The sequence below is a fragment of the Silene latifolia genome, chromosome 7, assembly GCF_048544455.1.
Source record: "Silene latifolia isolate original U9 population chromosome 7, ASM4854445v1, whole genome shotgun sequence".
NCBI classification, from domain to species: Eukaryota; Viridiplantae; Streptophyta; class Magnoliopsida; order Caryophyllales; family Caryophyllaceae; genus Silene; species Silene latifolia.
The window spans coordinates 65,227,976-65,252,890 of record NC_133532.1 but is presented as its reverse complement, the minus strand read 5'-3'; the positions used below and the strand labels follow the sequence as shown (position 1 = coordinate 65,252,890).

Sequence of the window (24,915 nt, the reverse complement as noted above, 5' to 3'; positions counted from 1 at the left end):
GATGCTAAGCTGGGTTGCATCCATCGTCTTCTCGTTTCCTTTTCCCACATTTTTGAGAGCTTCAAGGAGAGCCTCTTGTTGCTCAATCATGCGAGCAACCTCATCAACGTACATCTCCGAAGCTTGGATCTGTGCGGGAGTTCTTTTGGGCGGCATTTTGAGCTGATAAGAAAGAAAGAAACGTAAACACATGCTCAAAATTTAACATCCCTCCGCCATAAGAACACTCGGCCGAGTGTACATCATACTCGGTCGAGTATTGATAACTCGGTCTAGTACCTTTGCAGATACTCGGTCGAGTATCGACTCCAGAGACAAATGCCAAAACACCAAAAAGAACACTCGGTCGAGTGTAACAACACTCGGCCGAGTGGCCTATACTCGGTCGAGTACACTCTCATACTACTGGTCGAGTAATCACAAACAAGAGCAATCGCTACTTCTTATCAAACAACACTCGGTCGAGTTTTGTCCACTCGGCCGAGTAGACCATACTCGGCCGAGTGTCTACCCTTCTCGCCGAGTTACGCTATAAAAAGATTTACTGATTACGATTTCCCTATCATGCTCACTATTCCGCAAAGAAATACTTAAGGATTTTAAAACCATGTTATAATCACGTCGATGTAATGCTTATATTAAAACTTTAGCACCATAATGCATATATTAAAACTTTAACACCATATTGTAACCATATCAACATCCAATTTGCACATACGCTAGATCCAACGTTGAAATCACAACCCGTTTCATCAATTACTTCTCCCATCACAACAGTTAAGAGTGTCATCACACATATATACAACTATCGACTTTTACCAACATGTATCTTCACATACGTGCACATACAAGGCCTAGTCCTCATCACACTTTCCCCCAAGTTACCGGCTCGAGTTAGTAAGGGCCAAGGTGCGACTCCGGGACGTCTCCCGAGTCTTTGCGGTAGCTCCAAACAACTCTCCCCGGGTTCATTTTAGTTAGACTCCCTAGGTTCATTAAATTCATTTGTTTAGGTGCCGGAATCTTCGGCTCTGATACCACTTTGTAACACCCCCTCATACCAAGGTGCCTTACCAGGACCACCCTACCATGAGAGTGCATTACCATCTCGGTTGCCCGAGGTTAGTACATATCAAAAGCGTCCGAACTGAGCACATTTATTAAAGTAATGTAAAAAAGCGAAGTTTACAATATCCGAAACCAAATACTGTCTAATGAATTACAACTTCAAAGTCTTAATAATAAAAGAAAACTCGCTAAGAACTCGTATGGTGATGCTATGACTCGTGGTGGCAATTCTCCCAAGATAATCCCCAAGCTCTCACTAGCAAAACTCGTCAAGCCCGCTCACCATCCCCCGAATGGATCACCGCATTCCACAAACAACAACGGGGTCGATTATGCAACAAACAGATAAACAAATGCAGACTCGTCCATCATCATCAACTCCCAATCACCCTGTCTCACATAGTAACCGACTACACACTAAAGTGTGTAGCCCCGCCAGATTACCCATCGCAACAGTAATCCTCGCCGCCAGCATGGGTGACCGCACCGATCCCACCTAGTCCAGCTCCTCAACGAGCGACAACGATCCCCGTCCCTTAATGTGCACATCCCCTCCCGTGGCGGGTTCCACGGAGGGCGAACTAGGGTGTGAAGCCACTCCCGCAAGTGACTCCACCATAATCACAATCACATAACATTACTGTCATCTCAATCCCCTCACACCAACACTGTCACAACAATCTCCATATTACGATGATCAACAGACAACGATAATTACAACAACATGTCATGTAAAGCACAAGAACCGAGTAGGGAAACCCTACCTTAGCAATCACAGCAGTAAGCAACACGGACAATCAAAAAGGCTCATCTACGAAGTCTTCTCCTATACAAAGATCATACAACACAATTACACTTTGTCCAATTCCCAACATCCCCTTCCATATAAATGTATAGCAACCCGAAACGATGCAATAATTACAAAGATGTACTTACCAACAGTGCAACAAGAACTTATACGCAAGAATCACCGCAATTATCCACACAAAGATGCTACGAAAAGCTCAAAGGAATGATTAGGGAATGATTTGGGTATGATTAGGGTAACGTAGAAATGATAACGCTGTGAAAAGTGATATTAGAAACTGACGCGGAAATATAAAATACCCTAATCACTCCTTAATCAAACCGTCGAAATATAACTTCGCCAAACCGGACACTCGGTCGAGTGCAACAACACTCGGCCGAGTGTCCAATACTGGTCGAGTATTCGCTATACTCGCCGAGTATTCCTCACAAATCCGAAATAACACGCACTAAGAGCACTACTCGGCCGAGTAGGCTCTACTCGGTCGAGTAGGCTCCAAAGAAGATCCGTAGTGTTACAGTAGCGGTTGGCCTGTATAAGACGGGAGACTGGACACTCGTTTCCATTGCAATGCTATTTATTCTTTTATTACAGTTATTCTTTACACTTCTATTATCGTTGGTTATTCACATTGTCATCATTATTTCCCTACTAAACCAGTGGTTGACGTTAGACCTGTCAAAACTCGACCCGACCCGAAAACCCGGCCCGTTTTTTTAGGGTTACAAACCCGGTTTTTTCGACCCGTGACCGTTTGACCCGAACCCGAAATTACCCGTTATTTTAGGGTCGAGACCCGACCCGAACGGGTCGACCCGTTGGGTCAAGGGAAAATCATGAATTTTATTAAAAATATTGATATTTATAGATTATATTTGAAAATATAGTTAAAAAATTATTTTTTTATTACTTAAAATTAAAAATTCAACTAAAAAGTCAATTTTATATAACTTTTATAATATTTAATAATAAAATAATTATTAAAAAAACTTTATTTTAATAATTATATCAATATAATTATTGTAGATGATGAATATGATTAAAATAATAATTTTAAATATATTTTACTTTTTAAAAAAATATTTTTTAAATTAAAAAAATCGTTTAAAAAAGATGTTAAAAATTATTTCTTGACCCGTATTTTGACCCTAACCCGACCCGTGACCCGTACGACCCGACCCGTATCTGACCCGACCCGTATTCTGACCCGACCCGTATGACCCGACCCGGGACCCGACCCGCCCGACCCGTTTGACAGGTCTAGTTGACGTGTTTATGTCTTGTGTCAAATTGTCATCTATTTCTAGGGTGGCTTGTGTTGATCCATTCAATAATTTCCGATTGAATGGGGAGCAGTTAATAAAGCAGGTTCAGGTTAGTAGCTGTTGTGATGCGATGCTGGGATATGTGGGACGAGTGACACAGAGCTTATGGGGTCTTACTTTCACGAGTCTTTCTTAGTAGTCGGACATCACCCTCTTTATCATTTCAGTTGTTAACTTTCGGTTTTGACAGTGGGTTTTGAGATTGTATTTTACTCATTTGAGACCGTATAAGTTTTGATGTAATTTTAATAAAGTACCTTTTCATTGTTTCAATTTGATTATCATTGCCTCGGGTTACCGAGATGGTAACACCTCTATTTGATCGGGAATGTATTATTAAAGGCTCCTGTTTAAATGAGGGGGAGAGGGGGTTACAACATCCCCCTTGTGACGGGAGCCACAAGGGGCGAACATGGGGCTGAAGACCATCTCCCGCCAATGGCTTCACAATTAATACTAGCAATATCAACAATAGTACGAGACCAATAACATCACCACAATACTATATCAATGATAATCACCAAAATCTTTTCACCACTCACAATTAACCATATACAAGAACTGAGTAGGGAAACCCTACCTGACTAGCAAATCCACGAATCACAAGCAATGCTCCTCTACGAAATCGTTACCTAAACAATGATAATCAAACAATACTAATCACAATCCATCACTAATCAATCTCTACCCCCAATCTAACCCAAATTAGGGTTTGCATAAATTTCAAATAACAACAATAACTGCTTAAGAAATACTAGAGACTTAATGACGCAATTGACCCGGAAAACGAGATCCAAAAGCTCACAATAGATCGATCTTGGCTTGGGAAATGATGAAGATAATTAGAGGAGTTTAGAACGTCGTTAGGTTTTGTAAAAATGCTTTAGAAACCGATTAACACGAAATTTATATTCCTCTAATCATTTTAATCAAACCGCGCGATTAATTCCTATTAGACCGGGCTTCGGTCGAGTACCAACGACACTCGACCGAGTACACTCTACTTGACCGAGTGCCACCAAGTTAGAAGCTTGATTCAAAATACCGGACGACGCACTCGATCGAATACATCCTACTCAACCGAGTATCCTCAGAAATGAGTAGTATTACAAGAGTAATCTTGGTACATGTAAGAACAAGTGTATTTTAAATAGAATATTCTCATATTTGATGACATGGCTAGTTACTTGGTTGTCATTGGGTAAAGCCACATGATTCTTAAATTTGGTTAGTTTTCGTTTCGAATTCCTTAGTCACTCTTGGGAGACGTCGTCATCACCAACAACTGCTTTAACTATAAAAACACATAAACCCAACAGTCTTCCTCCAAACTCAATTCAAATTGAAGCTCCAGACTACCTTGTTCATCAATGGCGGTCTCTGACCCCGCCATTAACACCGGATCCTCACTTCGATTCGCCTTCGGAAATGTTCTCGCTCTCTTCATTCTCATATTAACTGGCGTTCTCGCTTTCTCCATTCGTCTCTTCTCTGTAACTCTTCCCGCTTTATCTCTCCTCTTCCAGTTATTCATTCAATTCAATTACGTTTTCTGTAATTTTGATTATGTTGGAATATAAAACCCACATGTGAGTGTCCAACATTGTTGGAGAAACAGAGATTCTACTGCTTTATAACCAAGGGGCTACTCCTCTTATTGCCAATTAGTTTTAAGGACGGAACCTCCCTTGTGTTGTCGAGTGCTGCGTCTCTCCTCCGTTTGGATGTCTCCCGACCCGTTTGCATGTTCTAACATATTGAATTATTTGATTTTTGCAGGTTATTAAGTATGAGAGTGTAATTCATGAGTTTGATCCTTATTTCAATTATCGAGTTACTCAGGTTGATTCATCTTTTACTTTCGTATATTATGTGATTTCAAGATTGAATGAGGTGTTTAGCTGGTGTTCAGGCCCGTCCAAAGCATGGTGCTCTATGTGCACTAGCACTGGGCCTCAAAATTTAGGGGGCCCAAACTTAGCATTATCATCCAAAAAAAAAAAAAGGTTATAGCAATGAAGTTAGAGAAAAGCACGGTGCATAGATATTCCAATCCTCATTTATCAACAATCTCCTTCCCCAAATAATTGTCTTCTTTTCCAAAAATAATTAAATTTACTCTTTAAATTCCCATAAACTTATTGAACAATTTCTATTATAATTTATAAATATGATTATCCCAAATCAATTGCTAATCATTCCAAATTTACAATTAGAGAAATTGGAATCAAAAATTTGCAATACAATTAGTTTCATGTCTATCAAAAATAAAAATCCTAAAGTTATACTTGAATTTCAAAGAGATCGAAATAGGTAATATTTCTTCTCGATTTTAATAAATTTCATATTTTCAATACTATATTCATGATTATTGAAAAAACTTTAAAACCCAACTGTGATCCCGTGGATGCTTGTGTTAGTGATTACTTCTTGTTGCAATATTGTGTTGGATTTTTAGTGTAATGTTTAGTCCAAGCATTAACTTCGAATTTGATAGTTTGTAAAATTTGTATCCCAACTTTGCGGGATTCGTCGTTAGTATACCTTATAAAAACTCCAGAGCATATTTGTACATGTACATAGTTAAGTTGGTTAATTTTCTGTTTTGGGTGATGATGGTCTGTCTATCTTGTCTTTATTTTTCTTTCATATTATTGACTTATTATGAGAGGGTAAGTGGGGTGCTTAATTTACTTCTATTTGATTTGCCACTTGTATATTGTGGGAGAGACATTATCCGTCTTTAGATTGTGATGGATAGTGTCCGTCTTCAATGAGAGATTGTGTATTAATATTGTTTTCATATTTGTCTCAAGATAGCGTCCGTCCTCGATTTTGAGAGTGTGAATTTGAGTATTAATATGGTTTCCCTACAAGCGTAAGTCGATTTTTGTATAATTTTCTTCAATTTTGTAAATTTGAGGCCTCATATATTTTTAAGCACCGGGCCTCCACTTATCTTGAGACGGCCCTGCTGGTGTTGGACTGACAATTTATGTGATCGAATCGTTTGATCATGGCTTTCAATTGTCATTGAAGTAGAGGATATGCATACTTTTTGCCACCATGAATTCTTAGTGTCGAACAATGCATCATCAAGTTATACCCTAAATAAATACCCAGGTCGCTTAGGTACACCTTGTGCATAAAGCACGGTTAGCAGAGTATGAGACACTCTACTATGAGTTCTTCTAAAACCTTGACCTTGTAACTAAGACAGTCGAACATTTGGCTCTATGGCAATTGCATCATTGAATGCTATCTGTTATTGCGTGGAGTGCAGCTTCTTTGTTTTCCCAGCGAGAGTATGTGCAGAAAGGCTGATAAACATATGAAAACAATGACAAGAGTCAAGGATGATTACCTATTGTTAATTGAAAAATTCAGCTATTTATACTTCCAAACAAGATCATGAACTAATAGTAGGACATAATTACAGATCTGAAATGCTCCGTCCTTTTCGACGCGTTGGAATGATCTATCAAGTTCACAACATGAAGAGATAGTTATGAAAAGAACACCTGAGATAAAGTTTGGCCACAATGAAATATGTTTTTGATATACTCTCTCCATCCCGGTAGGTAGGGCTGAGCAAAAATTCCGATTATCCAAACCGATCCGATATCCGATCCGTATCCAATCCAAATTTTTGGATATCCGATCCGAAAGTTTAGTTTGGTTTGGATATGATTATTAGAATTAAAACATCTGGATATCCGATCCGATCCGAAACTATAGTTTTCTAGTATAATTTCGAGAAAATACAATTTTATCTATACAACTTAACTAAAGTTTAAAATATTAGAGAAATATGTAAGTGGTAGTTAAATTTTATGTCGAGAGCATTGGAGTAAGAATACTAAAGAAAATAAATAATCATGTAAGACGATGAATATGATCGTTTTTCATACTTAATTTTAAAGTAAATTCCAAAATATGGATATCCAATAGATATCTACATCTGATCTGATTATTTTGGATATCCGAACATTTGATAGCCGAAACATTTGGTTTGAATATAAATATCTGATTTCGAGAATTTCTAATATGGATATCCGATCCTTACTTTTGTAGTTGCACTCATATAATCAATGGTTATTACTCCCTCGTATTTAATGGAATCATATAATTTTCTTTTTACATCAATATCATTTGCCATACAAGGAAAGATCGACTAAGAAATGGGGCGATTAGGGGAAAAGGTGCAAGTGGCGCTAATAGAGGACAAGATGATGGAAAATCGACTAAGATGAAATGATGAATTGGCCATGTGAGAAGGAGACCTATGGACGCCTTTTGGTTAGGAGGCTCAGGACTTAGGGGAACATAAAAGGTTGCTAGGAGTAGAGGGAGACCAAAACAGACTTGGTTGAGAGTGATAGAACATGACATGAGATTTCTTGGGCTCGAAGAGGGTGGTATGGTGACAGAGAGGGCAGAATGAAGGGAAATGCTACGTGTGGATTTTTAGTATATGGTCTTATTTGAAATATTTAGTGTTTTTATTTCATTTTTAAAAAAAAAAATCATTTCTTCTTTTCGGATTTATTGCACGTTTTACAAAAATAACTTTCTTATATAATAATACTTGTTTTAATTTGAAGGTGTTCCGTAACATTAATTTTTATTTCGATTTTTCAAACATCGTTTTAATTTTTCATCGTAGATTTAAATTCTAAGCTTTTATAAAAGAAATCCGAGCTTTTATTTTCTAACCTATAAGTTTAACTTGACTTTTGTATTATGTTTCAACCCCCATTTTGCTTTACAATCTTCTTTTTCTACATTCCACATTTTGAGGTGTGGGATCACTCATGGATGGTTCTAAAAGACGATTCATGTCACCACCCCAAATCATTTGAGGATTAAGGCTCTGATGTTCTATTAAGAAAAATGGGTTACATGTAGATAGTTTCTCAAAACTTTCTTTGCTTTATTACCATGTTACTCACTCCACCAGAGTACTATGAGTATGTAAGAGCATTTTGGTTATCTATGATGTTTATTTTTGTAATTTTTAGAAATGGTATGAATCCAGTGAATGGAACAAAAATTAAAAGTGATATGAATCCGGTGAATGGGAGGGAGTATTACTTATCAGCAGAAGCTTACCATGTGAATGGAATTGTAGTGCCTTGAAAGGGGATTGACAAAGCGGAACTTGATAAGTAAACCATGAGACCGTTATCTAAAGAACAAACTGCTTTTTTACTTTTTGATGAAAGGTTTTAGAAGATGACATATGCTGAAATTGTTCTGTAGCTAGTGTAGTGCATATGTGGGTGCATGCTCATATGTATAAAGGAAGTATATGTTTGGAGCAGGTTTGTCTGGGATACAAGTAGGGTCTATGATATTATGGTACCTTAAGAGGGTAGCAACCATCTCACTTGCTGTTGCCTAATTTATGCTGATTCTGTTAAGCAGTACATGTGAAATCATGGAAACTGTACGCCATCCATGTGAAGTGCTTGTCTCTCTATCAAGTGTTGTAATACTGACCTTAACTTGAATTTCTGATTCGTACCTTTGATACCTAGTATTGTAACCACTGTGATTTCTCTTAATTAGTTTGTGGATACATAGACATAGAACAGGACTCTATGATAACTGATAGACCAGCATGTATATTCTCAGAGACTCAGACATGTATAACTTGTTACTCATTATTCACTTGTTTGTTTGGTTATCTTACTCAGTGATTTATAGTTGTGTTGTAATATATATGACTTTTTTTGCCAACTCGAGGTAATATATGCATATATTGCTAATGATGTCTGATGGTGGGACTCTTTGTTTGAGGGCAAATTCAGTTTCTCACAAAGAACGGCATATATGACTTTTGGAACTGGTTTGACGACAGAACCTGGTAATTGCTGTTACATATGTGAAATAAAATCTATTGCTAAACCTTTGGTTTACAGATTGTCCAGTGTATTAAATGTGATTTTTTTTTTGGTGAAGGTATCCACTGGGTCGTGTAATTGGTGGAACATTGTATCCTGGATTAACTCTCACAGCAGGCACTCTATGGTGGTATGTTTTATTTGGTTATTCACTGATGTATTGGTTTGAAAATGCTATGAACCTTGTTTAGGTTCAGCACTTCAGCTGTGACGATTTTGCTTCAAGTTATGTACATGTTTTTTTTTGTTATTACTGCTAGAGTTTGGTTTCTTTTGATTATAGGTGTTAAGGTTTACTATACTTTATGTTGTCAGGTTTCTGAATTCTGTGAACATTCCTCTATCCGTGGAAACTGTCTGTGTGTTTACTGGACCAATATTTTCTGCGTTTGCCTCATGGGCAACCTATCTTCTCACAAAGGTTGGGTTTGACACATCTCATTTCACTTACGGGGAAATAAGAAAGAGAAAATTGTTACCCTACTTGGTTGGCTGATACCATATTCTGTTATTGCAGGAAGTTAAGGGACCAGGTGCAGGACTGACAGCCGCTTTACTTTTAGGCATGGTAAACACGGGTTTTCTGATGTCTCATTGGCTGCCTGAACGTTTGAGTTCTTGGAAGTTATTTGGCTATATAGTTTTCGTTTATTAATTACTCAATATCTGAACACAAAACGTTGAAATGGGGTGCTCAAAATGACACTGGAAGAGTACACAAACATTAATAAGAGTTTTCTTCAGCTGAGCTCCTTAACTTATTAAAGCTGTTTTTGCCCTCTGTTTCTAGGTTTGTCGACTATTATACCAAAATTTAGGTTATGACTACTAGATCTTCTTTCTAGTCTTTGCACTGTTATGGTGTTATTATTATCTAGATGTTGGCCGATCATCTGGAGACCAAGAGTGCGACTAAGTCAATTATCTGACTCTGCTTGTACAGCCTAACGTTTCTCTAGAAAGTGAAGAAGTTCTTCTCTATTTCCACTTATGTTTTGGCGTTTCATAGAAAGTTTCGTACACTTGGAACAACAGAGTTGTCCTATGACCATCAATCAAATATAATCACATATTCACATAGCCCTTTCAAAAAAAAAAAAACATATTCCGTATTAGTCACATAGGCTGGCTGACCTACTGACCTTTGCTATGTCAGTATCGTTGCCTCCACATAACCATGGAGACCAGAGTCAAAGCTGAAGATCATATTTTGATGTCTAATATGGTTTCTCATTTTGTTTTTCAAACTTATGTTCTTGGTAAAGCTTATGGTTTAATTTGGAGATTCTGGATACTGGAATAAAACTATAAAAGCACAAGATCAAGTGTTTAAATTGTTGGAGAATGTAGGAAGTTTGATTTTCAGATCAACACACAAGATAGTATAGTTCTGATTGCTCTACACAAAGTATTCTGGGACACTGAAATGTGCAACTAAAAAGTAGAGGTTCTAATATTTTCTTTTTAAATTTTGCATTGTGTTTTTGAAACCTATTGTCTGGTGTTTCTTTCAGGTGCCGTCCTATATTTCTCGATCTGTAGCAGGCAGCTATGACAATGAAGCTGTTGCTATATTTGCTTTGATATTTACTTTCTATCTTTATATTAAGGTGAGGTCTAATATATCTTTTTGGTAGGCTTTGCATACATTAAGTTATTTTCTTTATGTTCGTCACTTTGTCCTCCCTTCTCTCGTAGAGTCGTATCACAGGTTTCTCGCTTTTTTGTCTATGAATGTTGATGTTTTGTGGCCGTTTTCTCTAAGTTTAATTGTGATTATTTGAGTGCAGACGCTGAATACTGGTTCGCTGTTCTATGCCACTTTGAACGCCATAGCATACTTTTACATGGTATGCTTTATGTTTGAAGGAAGTGAAGCATTTTTGATAAGCTCTTATTGTATATTGATTTGACATTTATGTTTCCCAATAGGTTTGCTCCTGGGGAGGATACACCTTCATCATTAACCTTATTCCTATGCATGTTATGCTGTGCATAGTAACTGGTCGGTATTCCCACAGGCTGTATATTGCATATGCTCCTCTTGTAAGTTTATCCTTATGACTCTAGCTTCTCTTTTGTTTGTCAATGAAAGTTTCTTCCTGGAAGAAAAAGGAAGGAATCAGATGAAGAAACTGATCTCAACACCTCTAAAATCTAAAATCTGAAATTACTAAGTTTTTATAACACTACGAAATCTTAGCACAGGATAGTTTGTCATAAATAATTCATGTAAGCTACGTTCATCCTGAGATTGACCGAACGAAAATTCTATTGAAGATTCATCGTGCTTACTTTCTGTTTTCCCCCTCTAACCCTATATACCGAAGAATAGGAAAGCATCGTTTAACTCACAATGTTGTTCTGTCATGCATTTTTTCTCTTGTGATGCAGTGAAGGGTTCTTATGTGTTACTTTGTATGTTGAATGAGGAGTTCTTATATCTGCTGTATAAGCCTGAAGTACTCATATTCTGGTGAATGGTGATACACACCAGAATATTTACAAAAACTAACTACTGAAATATCATTTAATTTGCGAGCCTGAAAAAGTTGCAACTACCTTCTATCCTTAAACCAATGCGACCTTTTTACTATTAACCTGGTCTTTAGATACTTTTGAGATGTAGATATACATTTGAATGAAACATAATTTTCCTTTTAGCAAACTTGTCTAGTGAAAGCTCAGTCAAATACGATTCTTTTTTTTTTTTTTTTTTTTTTTCTCTGACTAATTATGAATAATACTCTTTATGTTCTTTAGCTTAAGATAACAACTTAAGATACCTTTGGAGTTCTTTTCTTATGTATCTGTTTTTCTTGGATAATTCTGTTTGCTAATGTAAATATTAAATACTTAACAGTTGCCGCAAACCAATTTAGTTTATATTTTTTGTTTTCCTTTTTATTGCTGATTTGAATCACATCTGAGCAAAATTGGTTATCCGATGTTTGTCCTCATGAGTGCAGGTAGTCTTGGGCACACTTTTAGCTGCTTTGGTACCCGTTGTTGGTTTTAATGCAGTTATGACTTCGGAACATTTTGCATCATTCTTGGTAAGCCGTTTTAGTAAAGCTGTATTTATACTGCCAATTTAAATAGTTGATATTAATGGGTTTTGACTTTGCTTTTAACATGATATTAGTTACTCTACTTTCTGTACACTGGTCACTGGTGTTTCTTTTCCTGATGAGGTTTCATACTTCTAATTTATCAAAATGGCCGCAGGTGTTCATTATTCTCCATGTAGTTGCCCTTGTATATTACATCAAGGGAATTCTTACACCGGAGATGCTCAAAGTAGCTGTAACTCTTGTCGTATCCATTGGCCTGTAAGTAATCCTTCTGATGTTGAGTGTATCAAGGAAACTATTAGCCTTTTAAACATCTGGTAGCGAGGAGGACATATCTGGATCTTTGTGCTGTAAGTGTCAATTTTTAGATTGAAATGGCGATACCTTTTAAAAAAGCTAGTTGTAATAAAAAAGTGAAACATCACTCTGAAACCCCACCCTCTTATCTTAAAATCTCGCTGTCCAATGACTCCGATGTATGGAGCAAAAGGTTATTTGGTTGCATCATTTATCGTTTACAGAAAAATCATAGTTAGATAATTCTTTAACGAGGCTCATGTAAAATGTACCCACAAGTAGGGGAATATGAATTTGTTTGTGGTGCGTTAAAGTTTCAAGCATGTGGAGGATCATAGAGCTTACTGGTCGTGAGATTAGATCTATTTAGTGGTCCACCATCTACATCACTGGCCAACTATATTTCAAGACTGCTATGAGTGCTTCGCACAACTAAAGCCGCTATTGAATTTATCATTCCCAAGATAGAGGTAGTTACATTTGACACGACATCAATGTGCTTGTAGACAGTCGTAGCTGAAACTCTGGACTTTTCTTTTGAACTTTGGTACAGTTTAAATTAATAAGAAGTCCGTCCTTCCTCCAGCCGTTTAGAAAGAAGAAGACATTGATTACCTATTCTATGGCTTTTCATCCTAACATTTGCAGCTTACAAATTGGCGATTGTTATACCTTTTGACTTGATTTTGAGTTAGTAATTATTTGCCTGATTGCAATATGTTGGTTATCTTCAGGGCAGTTTGTATTGCTGTAGCAGCAATACTTGTGGCACTGGTTGCTTCAAGCCCAACAATGGGATGGAGTGGACGAAGTCTTAGCCTTCTTGATCCGTACGTATTTTTTATGTATTATATTTTGATGTCTGTATATGTGTAGTTCTGTTACTTCTGTACGGATGTGCGGGCTTCGGCGCGCAGAACACGCATGTGCATGCACATGCTCTATCATTCATCATTTTTTGATTGGGGGAAATGAGTCAGTAGTCAAAAAGGAGTATATGTGGGAAATTTTGAATAGATGAGGGTACTAGTGGAGAAAATTATAAATCGTTAACTTTTGTAGATAGATGAAATGTAAAATTATGTGGACATGCAAGCCGGCATTATAGATCACTTGGGTATCCGTATCACTTATTGATACACACAGAAGGATGCTTGATGCAAGGCATTGGTTTCACATAGGCACGTTAACAACTCAAATCAATGACCCATGTTCAATTGGCATCATCAATTGTATACTGATGGTTGAGCCTGCTGAGTAATTAGAGAGTGAGTCATTGGTTTTTAAATCAAAGTTTCAGCTTGTGTTTTTGCAAAATGAAGTAGGTGAGGGAGGTGCTTTTGGTAAATAAAGTCTGATTATGTTCAGTTTAAGTGATGTCAGTACGTACGTGACACTTTTAAGAGGTAGGCTATATAGAGAAGTTAAATGAGTCTTCAAAAGAGACTTTCGAGTTTCGACCTGTTTGGTAATGTATCTTGGCTTCCCTATATAGTATATACTCATTCCTGGGTGGTTGTCTTAATTGACGTCTATATTCTGTCTAGGAATTGCTATCATAGGATTGGTTATGACTTACCCTGAAATCGACTGACTAATCATAAGAGAAAAGGGAATGTAGGAGATAGTTAATGAGAGATGAAAAAGAAGAATAATTTAAGAGGAATGGACAGATGTAACTGAGATCACAGGAGCACGACTTACTTTGGAATGTAGAGATTTTATACAGAATTTTGATATGTTAAAATAATATCCGAAGAAGAAACAAAGAGAACGAATACAGAAAAAGGACAAGATATCCCAACAGACAGAAGCAAAGAGGTCCAATAATCCACACATCAAAGTATCAAACCCTAGTAATAAAACCTTTCTTAAAACCCTCTTTTATATATAGTTATTATTATTATAGGTAATAGATTTTTTGTTGTTGTTTTTGAGTAGTTGGTGAAACTTAATACTCTCACAGTAATCAGTAACCTTGTTGTTTTTGAGTAGTTGGTGAAACTTAATACTCTCACAGTAATCAGTAACCAGTAACCAGTAACCAGTAACCAGTAACCAGTAACCAGTATCCAGTATCCAGTATCCAATATCCAGTATCCAGTAACCGGTAACCGGTAACCAGTAACCAATAACCTCTACATAACTTGTGTTTAGATTGGTACTTTTGCTTGAGTGAACATTATATTATGAGCCTTGCAGTTTCTATTTTGGAACCATCTTTAACTTAATTCTTATGCCTCAAAAGTATAGTGTACCCGAATTATCTCATCATTAACCCAATGTGAGTCAAAACCGGGACTGACATTATGTGCCAATTCGTAGTACTCCGCATCAAACTACCCGACTTTGAGGATGACCTCAATCGAAATGACTAATTTGGAATTTGAAATGTGTATTATACAGCCCAAATGACAAAACCCGTAATAAACATGCTCGAAAGTACCTGTTTGAAACCCTAATGAACCAACCCATAGCCACCCGACCAGAACTGACCCATACAGCCATACCTGACATGTTCTAGTAGTATCATACGTAAAGTATCCCTCGTCCTCAGAATGACATGACCGCATGTCCCGACCCGAAGTGCATCTTATATATATCCGAAGTTAACTGACGCAAATCCTTCCCGTAACCTTTCCGACTGTCTTGTTGCCATGTCTAAGTGTCGCCTACAGAAATGTGCATTTTATTGTATGTTTGCGGAACTTCTAATATCGTGAATTAGTTGTCCTTTGATGCAAAACTCGGAGCAATTTTCATAACAATTAATCCAAAAGCAGTTGTGTTGTTCATAATGTCTGATGGCTGGATATCTGAGTATCTGACTCTTGAAATTCTTCCTTGTGTTTTATGGGATTGTATAAACTAGGACATATGCAAGCAAATACATTCCAATTATTGCTAGCGTCAGCGAACACCAACCACCTACATGGACAAATTACTTCATGGACATTAATGTTTTGGCGTTCTTGGTGCCCGCTGGAATTATTGTATGTTATTTTCTTGTTTAACGAATTGTAATAACTAATATAGAGTGCTCGATAGAGTTCTTTTATTAGTATACCTCTCTGACATATGCACCTTTCTTTCGGGGTTATTTTTCATGCAGGCATGTTTCTCACCTTTATCTGATGCAAGCTCATTTGTAATCATGTACATTGTGACATCAGTTTACTTTTCAGGAGTCATGGTAAGAAAATCAAGGAATTTGTGTTTGTGAGTGATTATTTAACAGTTCTATCTTTAGCCTTTAGACACCTTCTCAATTTATGAGTGACATTTGTCTTTCGATATACTTGTAGGTCCGCCTTATGCTTGTATTTGCCCCAGCTGCGTGCATATTGTCTGGGATAGCCCTTTCTGAAGCTTTTGATGTTCTTACTCGATCTGTTAAATTCCAGTTGCCTGCAATATTAGATACGTCGGAAAATGTGGTGAGTATTGAGGATCCTTGGTTGGGTTTTCTCGTATGTTGATGTTTGAATTTAGCTAATTGTTTTAATAAATTAACTGTAAAGGCAGGAGATACGACCTCTGGCAGTGCTTTGTTACAAACTGATGTCGTAAAAACTAGCAAAAATGAAGATAATGCAAAGGAGCGGTCTTCTAAAAAGGGCAAAAAGAAGGAGAAGGAATCTGATGGGAATGGTTCTTTGAGGTCCCGTGTTAAGAGAAGGCTTCTTGTTTTACCATTTGAAGCATCTCTAATTGCTTTACTCGTTATTTTATTGCTGGGAGGATTTTATGTGGTTGGTACTCTTTCAATCTATCCTGTGTATAAAAACCTTTCTGCTCAATTTTATGTATTTTCTGCCAACTTTTCCCCCCTGCCCTTACCTAGGTTAGGGACATCTTTTGAGGCATGGTGCTAATATTAATGTTAATTTGCTGTTATGCCTCTTTTTGTCAAAGGAAAACTCTATTGTTGTGACAGGTTTTAAATTTTTTCGGTTATGGGGGAGGTGGCTGGTGGAGGGTTGTGGACGCCTAGGTGGGTCTGAATCCAAACGAGAAATCTGATCTAAGATTGTTTGGCCTTTAGCTCTAGAATTGAAGGTGTAGCCTTTCAGGAGTTTAGCATATTGTCTGATCAGATGTCTTGGGTTATGCATGGGGTATTGGGTGGTAATGCATTCCAACCAAAGATGACCTAACCCCATTTGATCTGATGTATTAGAACATTATGCACTCTGCCTATCCCGCAGTTGCTATAACACTTTGCTCATCTTTTTTCTGGCTATAAGAGATCTGAGCTAGCAAACTGAATTTCCTTGTAGGTACATTGTGTTTGGGTTGCAGCGGAAGCATACTCAGCTCCTTCTATCGTCTTAACATCTCATACAAAAGATGGTCTGCATGTATTTGACGATTTCAGAGAGGCGTATTCTTGGTTAAGCCACAACACGGAGATGGATGACAAGGTTAGTTTAATTTCTATCTCTATATGGTTGATGGTTATGTCTTCTGAATTCATAATTATGTTCCATAAAGAAACCATGTTTTAGTTTACAAGCAAATGGTTTGAAGTCAGCTACATGTTATTCTTGCTTGATGATTAAATTTAGTGTGCTTGTGTCAATTTTTATATTAGCATGATGTTGTGAACTCGTGTCGAACTGCAGAGCTTAGCCCTGTCAAAAGATGACCCGGCCCAAAAACCCGCCTGAAAATAACCCCTCTTTCCAAGCCGAACTGAAGACGAACCAACTCGACAATAACCTGCACATTTAGGGTTAAGATCGCTCGGCCCATGACCAGACCCGGAACCACTTAAATATATTAAAAATTTGCATTTGTATTTGTATTTAAAGCTAATAAAGCTAATATGAAATATAAAATGATAAAAATAATCTAAATTTTAAAAAATTTGAAATGAAATATGCTTATATTTCTTTTAAAGCTTAGTTTTACTACATGATTAATTTTTTTTTTTTTTTTTTTTTTTTTGGTAACGAGGAAAATCTCTCATTAGACCACATGATTAATTACTCAAATGATTACCATATAAATATAGTCACGGCTTGTCACGTACGTGTAACTATTGATCGATCTAATAATTCGTTTAAAAAATGTTTATTTTTAGTAATATCATGTACTAGATGATTATAAAAAATAAAAACTATGTCTATAACTGAAATTAAAGAAATAAATATTTGTAAAAAGGTGTTATTCTAACCCGTTTCTGACCAGAAACCTTTATAAACCTGACCTGTCCAAACCTGTATTTTACAAACCCGAAATAGAGTACCCCCATATATTACCTAAACTGAAATGACTGAACCCGTAACCAGCCCGTCCGACCTGTTTGTCAGGTTTAGTAGAGGGCTAGAGGCTGTTTCTGTCCTTCACATGTAACATGTGATGTTCTTCAAACACATTTTGTTAGGTAGAATAAATTGAAACTATTTATCGAGGTATCTATGTTGGCTATCAGTCCTGTGATACGATTAGTAGTGAAGGTTATGAGCTTCTTGCAAGCGCAATGACAGGCAGTCATCAAAAGAAAAAACATTTTGGGAACATATTGTCTGAATTAAGCTTTAATACAACGCTACTGATGCATGCTCTGTATAGTATACACTCACAGCAGCGGACGAATTTATTTTGTCCGTTCTATGAGCTGTCATGGTCAGTGGATTCTGACAAGTTTCTGTGCATCTAAACTAAAGATTGACTTCTGGAATAGTATAGCTAGGGCATCTAAACTAAAGATTGACTTCTGACAAGTTTCTGTGCATCTAAACTAAAGATTGACAAGTTTCTGTTTTGACATAGGATCTACTTTTCTTGCTCTAACATCTGTATCAATATCATGTTAACTCTAAATTAATGATAGCACAAACTATAGAAATTTACATTAGTAAGCTTTTCTGCAGGTGGCATCTTGGTGGGACTATGGGTACCAAACAACAGCAATGGCTAATTGTACTGTGATTGTTGACAATAATACCTGGAATAACACTCACATTGCTACTGTTGGAACTGCCATGTCTTCTCCAGAAAAAGCAGCATGGGAAATATTTAACGGTCTGGATGTTAAATATGTCCTTGTGGTATTTGGAGGTTTGATTTCTTAATTTCTGTAATTTTACTTGAAAGGCTATGTTGAAATTGCATTTGACATATTCTTTCAAACAGGTCTTGTGGGCTACCCAAGTGATGACATAAATAAGTTCTTATGGATGGTTCGGATAGGAGGAGGTGTGTTCCCACATATTAAGGAATCCGATTATCTGGTACGTGGACTGGTTTAAGTAGATTTTTTGTTCTATAAGTTTTATGTATAATTTGGTTTGTTTGTTCTTTTATAAAGTAAGCTCCATCTTGTCCCTTGCCCATTCAAATCTGATTTTTTTGGGTGCAAGGAAAGCGACAAGGACAATTTTTGATACTGACGGGGAGAGATAGCAATTTGGTAGGTCCATGGCAGGATTCAAACCCATGTCATGAGTACCCCCTCAATGACTTAACTAGATAAGCTAGCTGTTGTGTTCAACAAATTTAGTACCCATGAAAGATACCGAGAGGTGATAAATATACCCCTAACTTTCGGTCCTTAATTATAAGGATTTGTGACACCTATTGACCAAGTTGACTAGTTAATCAAACGGGTTTTAACTGATGTAACTGTTGAAATGGAGTAAAATGAATGGGAGAGAATTAAATGGCTGAATGTTGAAAATGGGAAATCGTGTATATGGTTAAATCATGCACATGAAAGAGCAATGGCCAATGTACTGTCAACACTAACTCTAGTAGAATGAGATGGAGGTAAATACGTATTAATATGACATAATATTCCCGATCTGTAGTGCGTATTTCTGAATTATTCTATTTTCATGAAAAGAGAGACGGCGACTACCGCATTGACTCTGAGGCAACACCAACAATGCTAAATTCTTTGATGTACAAGCTTTCATATTACAGGTTAATCTTCTTTCGATCTTAACACTTCACCCGAGAATTGCTTCGCTTCCCTCCCCTTGTGCCTTGATTCATGAGTAAAATAACCGCTAATTTGTGTTGTTGTATGTAGATTTGTGGAGTCCGATGGACAAGGATTTGACAAAGTGCGCAGAACTGAAATCGGGAGGAAATATTTCAAGCTAACGCACTTTGAGGAGGTACTGTACTCTTTTTTCTACATGATACTGTGGCATGATCATTTGATTCGAGTGGTCTCTTACATCGTCCTAGTTAGTTTTTAGCACTTTCGATTGTTTAGCGTTGTCAAGTAATCAACTGGAAAAGTATCCAAAAATGGGAATATGAACTCTTTCGTTAAGCCCCCATACCAAAACAAATGCTTGATGCTCAGATAGGACTATAGAAGAAAGAATGAACTCTTCAACATCAACATTGGTTGTACGGAATAATTCTAATATTGAACATTCTTGTACAAACACCGCTTTCCAATTATACTTGTTGACAAACAGTCTTATGGCAAAGATATGCAAGAGTTTCAGATTCATAAATTTCGAGTGTCGATTTTACCCATATTACCTTGCGAGTTTCGTTTTCCCTCTTTTGTTCTTTCATCTTAATATGCTTTTGTATGGAGTTTCTTGTTTTTGCTATTTTATCTTATATTCTTATGGTTTTTTTTGGTAGACTTTTGATCCTTTTTTCGTTCATATATATTCCTGATAGCTAGTCAACTGCTAATATGTGTTGCTGTCAATATTTTCTTTTTGTTAATTCAGGCATTTACATCACATCACTGGCTGGTTCGCATATACAAACTGAAGCCTCAAAAGAACAGAATCAAGGGAAAATTAAAGAAGCCGAAATCGGTAAATAGCTTGAATTGTTGATTTTTTTAGTACACAAAATTACATACATTCATGACTATTATTAATCTCCCTACAACTCGCACTCTTGTATCTGGCAGAAAACGAACCCTTCCATCTCAAAACGGAGCACCGCGACCAGAAGGAATCCTTGGCATTAGACCTTCACCCTTCACATTTTTGTTTCTTTTCATCAGTATAGAGCGCACATAGGCCAGTTACTTGTAAACCGTCCATTGCTCTAATTTTGGACTTCTAATCTAGAAAAAAGATATCAGGGAGAACAATCTGACTAACTGAGATTTCAGATACTACTAAACCCATTAAACCCGTGCAAAAATGCACGGACACATTTTTGTTTCTTTTCATCAGTATAGAGCGCACATAGGCCAGTTACTTGTAAACCGTCCATTGCTCTAAATTAGAATCTAGAAAAAAGATATCAGGAGAACAATAACTGATAAATGAGCATAATTAAATTTGCAAAAAATGCGTGACATAATTTATTTTCGGAAGCATATAAATGAGCATAATTAAATTTGCAATCTCGTGACACATTTTACTCATTTCAGTATAATTTACACCAAATTTTCCATTTGTCTACCCTTGACAAAATAATACTCCGTATCAAACATAATTCTCTCTAACTTCTCTCTATTATTACTTCTTTAACTCCTTTCAACTATCCTCAAATTATTCAATTATGAATTATTAGAACGTGAATTTAATTCTCAATAATCCATTACTAAATTATTAATAACTAATAATCAAATTGATTGATTATAATTTAGTATCTTTTTAAATTAGGGTTTATGTCCAAATTAATTATTGCTAATTGATGTGAGAGGGAGGGGACATTGGGGTAGTGGGATGTTGCCGGCAAGAAGTAGCAGACTAATGCATTCATTCAATGTTGCCGGCAAGAAGTAGTATACTACGACATAGAAATCTTTACTTCGTTTTTTTAATTCAACGTAGTATTGTTCGTAGGATTTGGTTTGATTTTTTTTTTTTTTTATTCCAATGTATTTAATGAAGGGTGGTGCTCATTCATGTACTGATTTTACTCTTTTATGGGCATAAATGACCATTAGACCCTTTCATTTTAATTCTTTCATTTACTTTTTTGTTCCAATTCAATTATGTCTATTGTCTCACTCTAACTACCACCACATCAGCCACCATGCGCCACCCTCATCGACGCCTCCCTGCGCCACCGGCAGGTCCTGATGACCTCCTCATGACTACCCCTGCCACCATCCCGGCGGCGAATGGTAACCCACGACATCGGCTCAACCACTTGTTTAATTGACTTCTTTTGAACGCTAATAGAAAAGATTAGACGATAAATCAATTCTTCATCATAATAAGTGAATAATTTAATTTGACATTGCTGTAAAAAAAATGAGAAACAGAAGAAGCAAGACATGTGAGAGAAGGCGAGAGAAACGAAGAAATCAAAGAATTGTGTGATAATAATACAAGTTTATTCGATTATTTTGGCCTTTAATTTCCGGAACACTATCTCCATCGATTATTATATACTCCGGTAGATTTTGTGCGGTGATTTTAGATCATCCCATCTTCATCCATTTTGACCTTTCAATTCCGGATCACAATTTTTAATAGTTTTTTCAAACCCTAAATTTAATTTAATCTCTCTAATTTGGTAGTATAACTCATTTAAATAATTTAATCTACCTATAACATCGTTAATAAAGTGAATAAATTAGAATTATTATTGATCGATATGAGAATTAGCATCCATAGTTGATTAATCTGACGGATTTGATTAGTTTTGTGAGTGAGAGAATTAGAGAGTGTTTATTTTTATGTTTTTTGGAGGAGGGTAAGGTATGGAAAACAAATGACAAAAAGTCCGTGAAAGAGTAAATGCGTCCATGAATGAGCAATTACATTAATGAATACATTACTGTCACTACATGAAGAAATTAGAGGATACAAGCTTGAAATTAGAAACTAGAAAGAATAGTTTAGAGAGAGGTTAGAGAGAGAAAATAAAATGAAAAATGAGAGGGGTACAATAGTCAACAGTGTACTGAGATGAGTAAAATGTGTACTACGAAAATCAGCACCCTTTAAAAAATCCACAATTGAATATTCGACGTATATGTTATTACGATTGTTACTACGTCCCGTGCAAGGTGTAATGACGGGTCCAATTTCAGATAATTTGTTGACCCATTGTTTTTTTTTCAAGTACAAACAAAGCCCAATAAACAACAATATTGGTAAGAAGAGCCGGCCCAATAATACCTTAAACTGTGTAAATAATGACCAGCCCATCTACACGATCCCATAAAACCCTAATTAAAATCCCTTTATATATATACTCAGTTCAACCCCTCATTACACTTTACCCTATTTTTCGGCCGTCACTCTCTATAATCACCCCTTACCCTATTTTTCACCTCACATCTCCCACTTCTCTCTGATTTCTCATAAATCTCCTCAAATGGAGCCGCTCTCTGATTTATCATGAACGATTAAAATCATGTGATCATCGTTTCTTTGCTGTCGTCTACTGCCTTTCTCAGTTGCTTTCCCGTCGTCTCTGCCCTTTATTCGGTATGTCAATTTCATTTTTGTTTAACTATTCCTTTTTTCATGTTGATTTTGTTGTAATTATCATGTTTCTTGATAGTTTTTTCAAATTTTCGATTGAATTTTGTTAAAGGTTTCATAGATCTGTCCATATTTCGTTTTAATTTCAATATTATGATTGAATATTGTATAAGGGTTTGCTTATGATGTTTATATTTGTGACAAATTTGTTGATCTTAATTTTTGTGACATGTTTGATAATGATTTTTGATTTTTTTCGTCTCAAGGAAGTTAATTTATCCGATTTGTTCAAATTTGTGTATACATTGAATTTCTGTGATTTGTTTTTGTCTCAAGGATGTTAAGTCATCAATGATTTTTGATTATCATTTTCGAATTAACAAATAAAATTTTGTGCATGTTCAATTTATGTGATTTATTTGTTATTTCATGTTCATTGTTTAATTTTTGTGTTAATGTTCTTGTCTTCACCTCAATTTGATACCCTAATTTCTGGGTTTGAAACCCAGATATTCAACCCCAAATGTTGAAATTCAACCCCAAATGTTGAAATCACCAACCCGACTAAGAAGCCGGAGTCTAAACCCGAGTCTAAACTCAAGTCTGAACCCGAGTCTGAGCCCGAGTCAACCGAGTCTATGCCCGAGTCAACCGAGTCTATGCCCGAGTCCATGCCCGAGTCAAGCGACTTAATACCTAGATATGCGAACTCAAACTTAAACTGACCCAAACCATAATCCTAAAGAATCTGAAAACAGACTCAATTCTGTCTAATCTTATCTTTATTAATTCAGAAGACAATGCTGAATGCAGGACGCGCCACGTCATTTGTACAGTGTTTTTTTTTTTTTTAAAATCAAGTTATGGTGGGACCCGTTAGTGTGCAAAGAATTAATTTCTTCAAATCGTCCGCCAATACAAACATGCGACAATTTCCGTCTTAGCAAAAATACTATGAAATAATTTTACATTCGGAATAAATGAAATTAATTTAGACCAACTAAATGATTACAATAGAAATGCAAAAAAAAAATGTCATCCAAAAACATTAATACCGGCTCAAATACATACCCGTGCAATTTAATCACTGATTTAGACCAACTAGATAATTACAATAGAAATGAAAAAAAAAATGCATCCAAAAATATTAATATCGGCCCAAATACATACCCGTGCAATTTTGCACGGGTTTAAAACTAGTTATTTTTAAATATTCTGTTCTAACGATTATGTTTTGATTTCTCTTAGGTTGTTTCAAATGGTAAGCAATCATAGTATGCCTACACTTATTGAGATAAGTACAATTACTGTCATTTACATTGAACAATTGTTGAATTTCATTTTTTTTAAATTTGATGTAATATTCTGATTCACCAATACTAAGTATTTTTATTTCAATGCCTCATCTACAGCATAAAGAGGAAAGGGAGTAATGATGATTTATTTGGGATATTTTCACAAAAGTTAAGTCACACTAATTTTCATATCTTTTTTTTTAATTTGTTCCCTCTAATTTAATTGAAGGAATTTGCCAATCTAATTACTATTTTTATTGATGATTTTTCAGGTTGTCCTATAAATATATATAATGATAATGATATTATGGGATATTGACTCAAGTATTCTAAAAAGATCTACTTCTGACATAATTTTTGAGGCATAGAAAGATAAGTATCTAAAACTTGATCTTATGAGATGCTTACTTGTGTCTTTTCCTTTGTAGTTTTTCCACTTTTGTTTTGAGTTTGAGTTGTTGCCTTGTTCCATTGCTGAAACTTTAGCACATCTAAGGCTGTTACTTGCTGATTCCTTGTCTCTTTTCTTATTTGTTCTTGTTTGTTTCCTGGTTTATTATGCTTTGTAAGCCGAAAATTAACTGACTTTAAAAAAGCTTTTCTCTGAAGTAATTTTTTTAAGGGCCTTAGTAAATGAATGAATGTTTGTGAACTTGTATTTTTGGAATATATAATGGGTTAAAGTTGTTGTTAATGGGGAACATGTTAATTTTTGCAGTTAGTTTCTTTGTTTACCACCTGCAAACAGACTTCTTTTGGCGCA

General features: G+C 36.1%; 1 protein-coding gene across 2 annotated transcripts; it reads left to right on the top strand.

The window, feature by feature from the left end:
* Positions 1 to 4,394: 4,394 nt before the first annotated feature.
* LOC141592280 (dolichyl-diphosphooligosaccharide--protein glycosyltransferase subunit STT3A-like) lies at positions 4,395 to 20,580 on the top strand. 2 transcript variants are annotated; one of them, XM_074412879.1, is made up of 23 exons: positions 4,395 to 4,694; positions 4,981 to 5,043; positions 9,015 to 9,070; positions 9,166 to 9,237; positions 9,423 to 9,528; positions 9,625 to 9,675; positions 10,622 to 10,717; positions 10,898 to 10,957; positions 11,040 to 11,153; positions 12,077 to 12,163; positions 12,336 to 12,439; positions 13,213 to 13,308; positions 15,351 to 15,471; positions 15,591 to 15,671; positions 15,784 to 15,915; positions 16,000 to 16,230; positions 16,759 to 16,902; positions 18,358 to 18,544; positions 18,620 to 18,717; positions 19,329 to 19,408; positions 19,518 to 19,605; positions 20,185 to 20,274; positions 20,373 to 20,580. In XM_074412879.1, exons 1-23 carry the CDS (start codon positions 4,572 to 4,574, stop codon positions 20,430 to 20,432), a joined length of 2,340 nt encoding a protein of 779 aa, XP_074268980.1. In that variant the 5' UTR covers positions 4,395 to 4,571; the 3' UTR covers positions 20,433 to 20,580. The 2 variants fall into 2 exon arrangements, with proteins under 2 accessions (XP_074268980.1, XP_074268981.1); XM_074412880.1 differs by lacking the exon at positions 13,213 to 13,308 and having other exon boundaries at positions 4,453 to 4,694.
* Positions 20,581 to 24,915: the final 4,335 nt, after the last annotated feature.

Bases quoted from the DNA above. Each gene is read 5' to 3' on its own strand.
- LOC141592280 (XM_074412879.1), top strand. From the start codon at position 4,572: ATGGCGGTCTCTGACCCCGCCATTAACACCGGATCCTCACTTCGATTC. The intron at 9,676-10,621 runs GTAAACACGGGT...TGTTTCTTTCAG, and splicing joins CCGCTTTACTTTTAGGCATG to GTGCCGTCCTATATTTCTCG. The intron at 12,440-13,212 runs GTAAGTAATCCT...GGTTATCTTCAG, and splicing joins CTTGTCGTATCCATTGGCCT to GGCAGTTTGTATTGCTGTAG.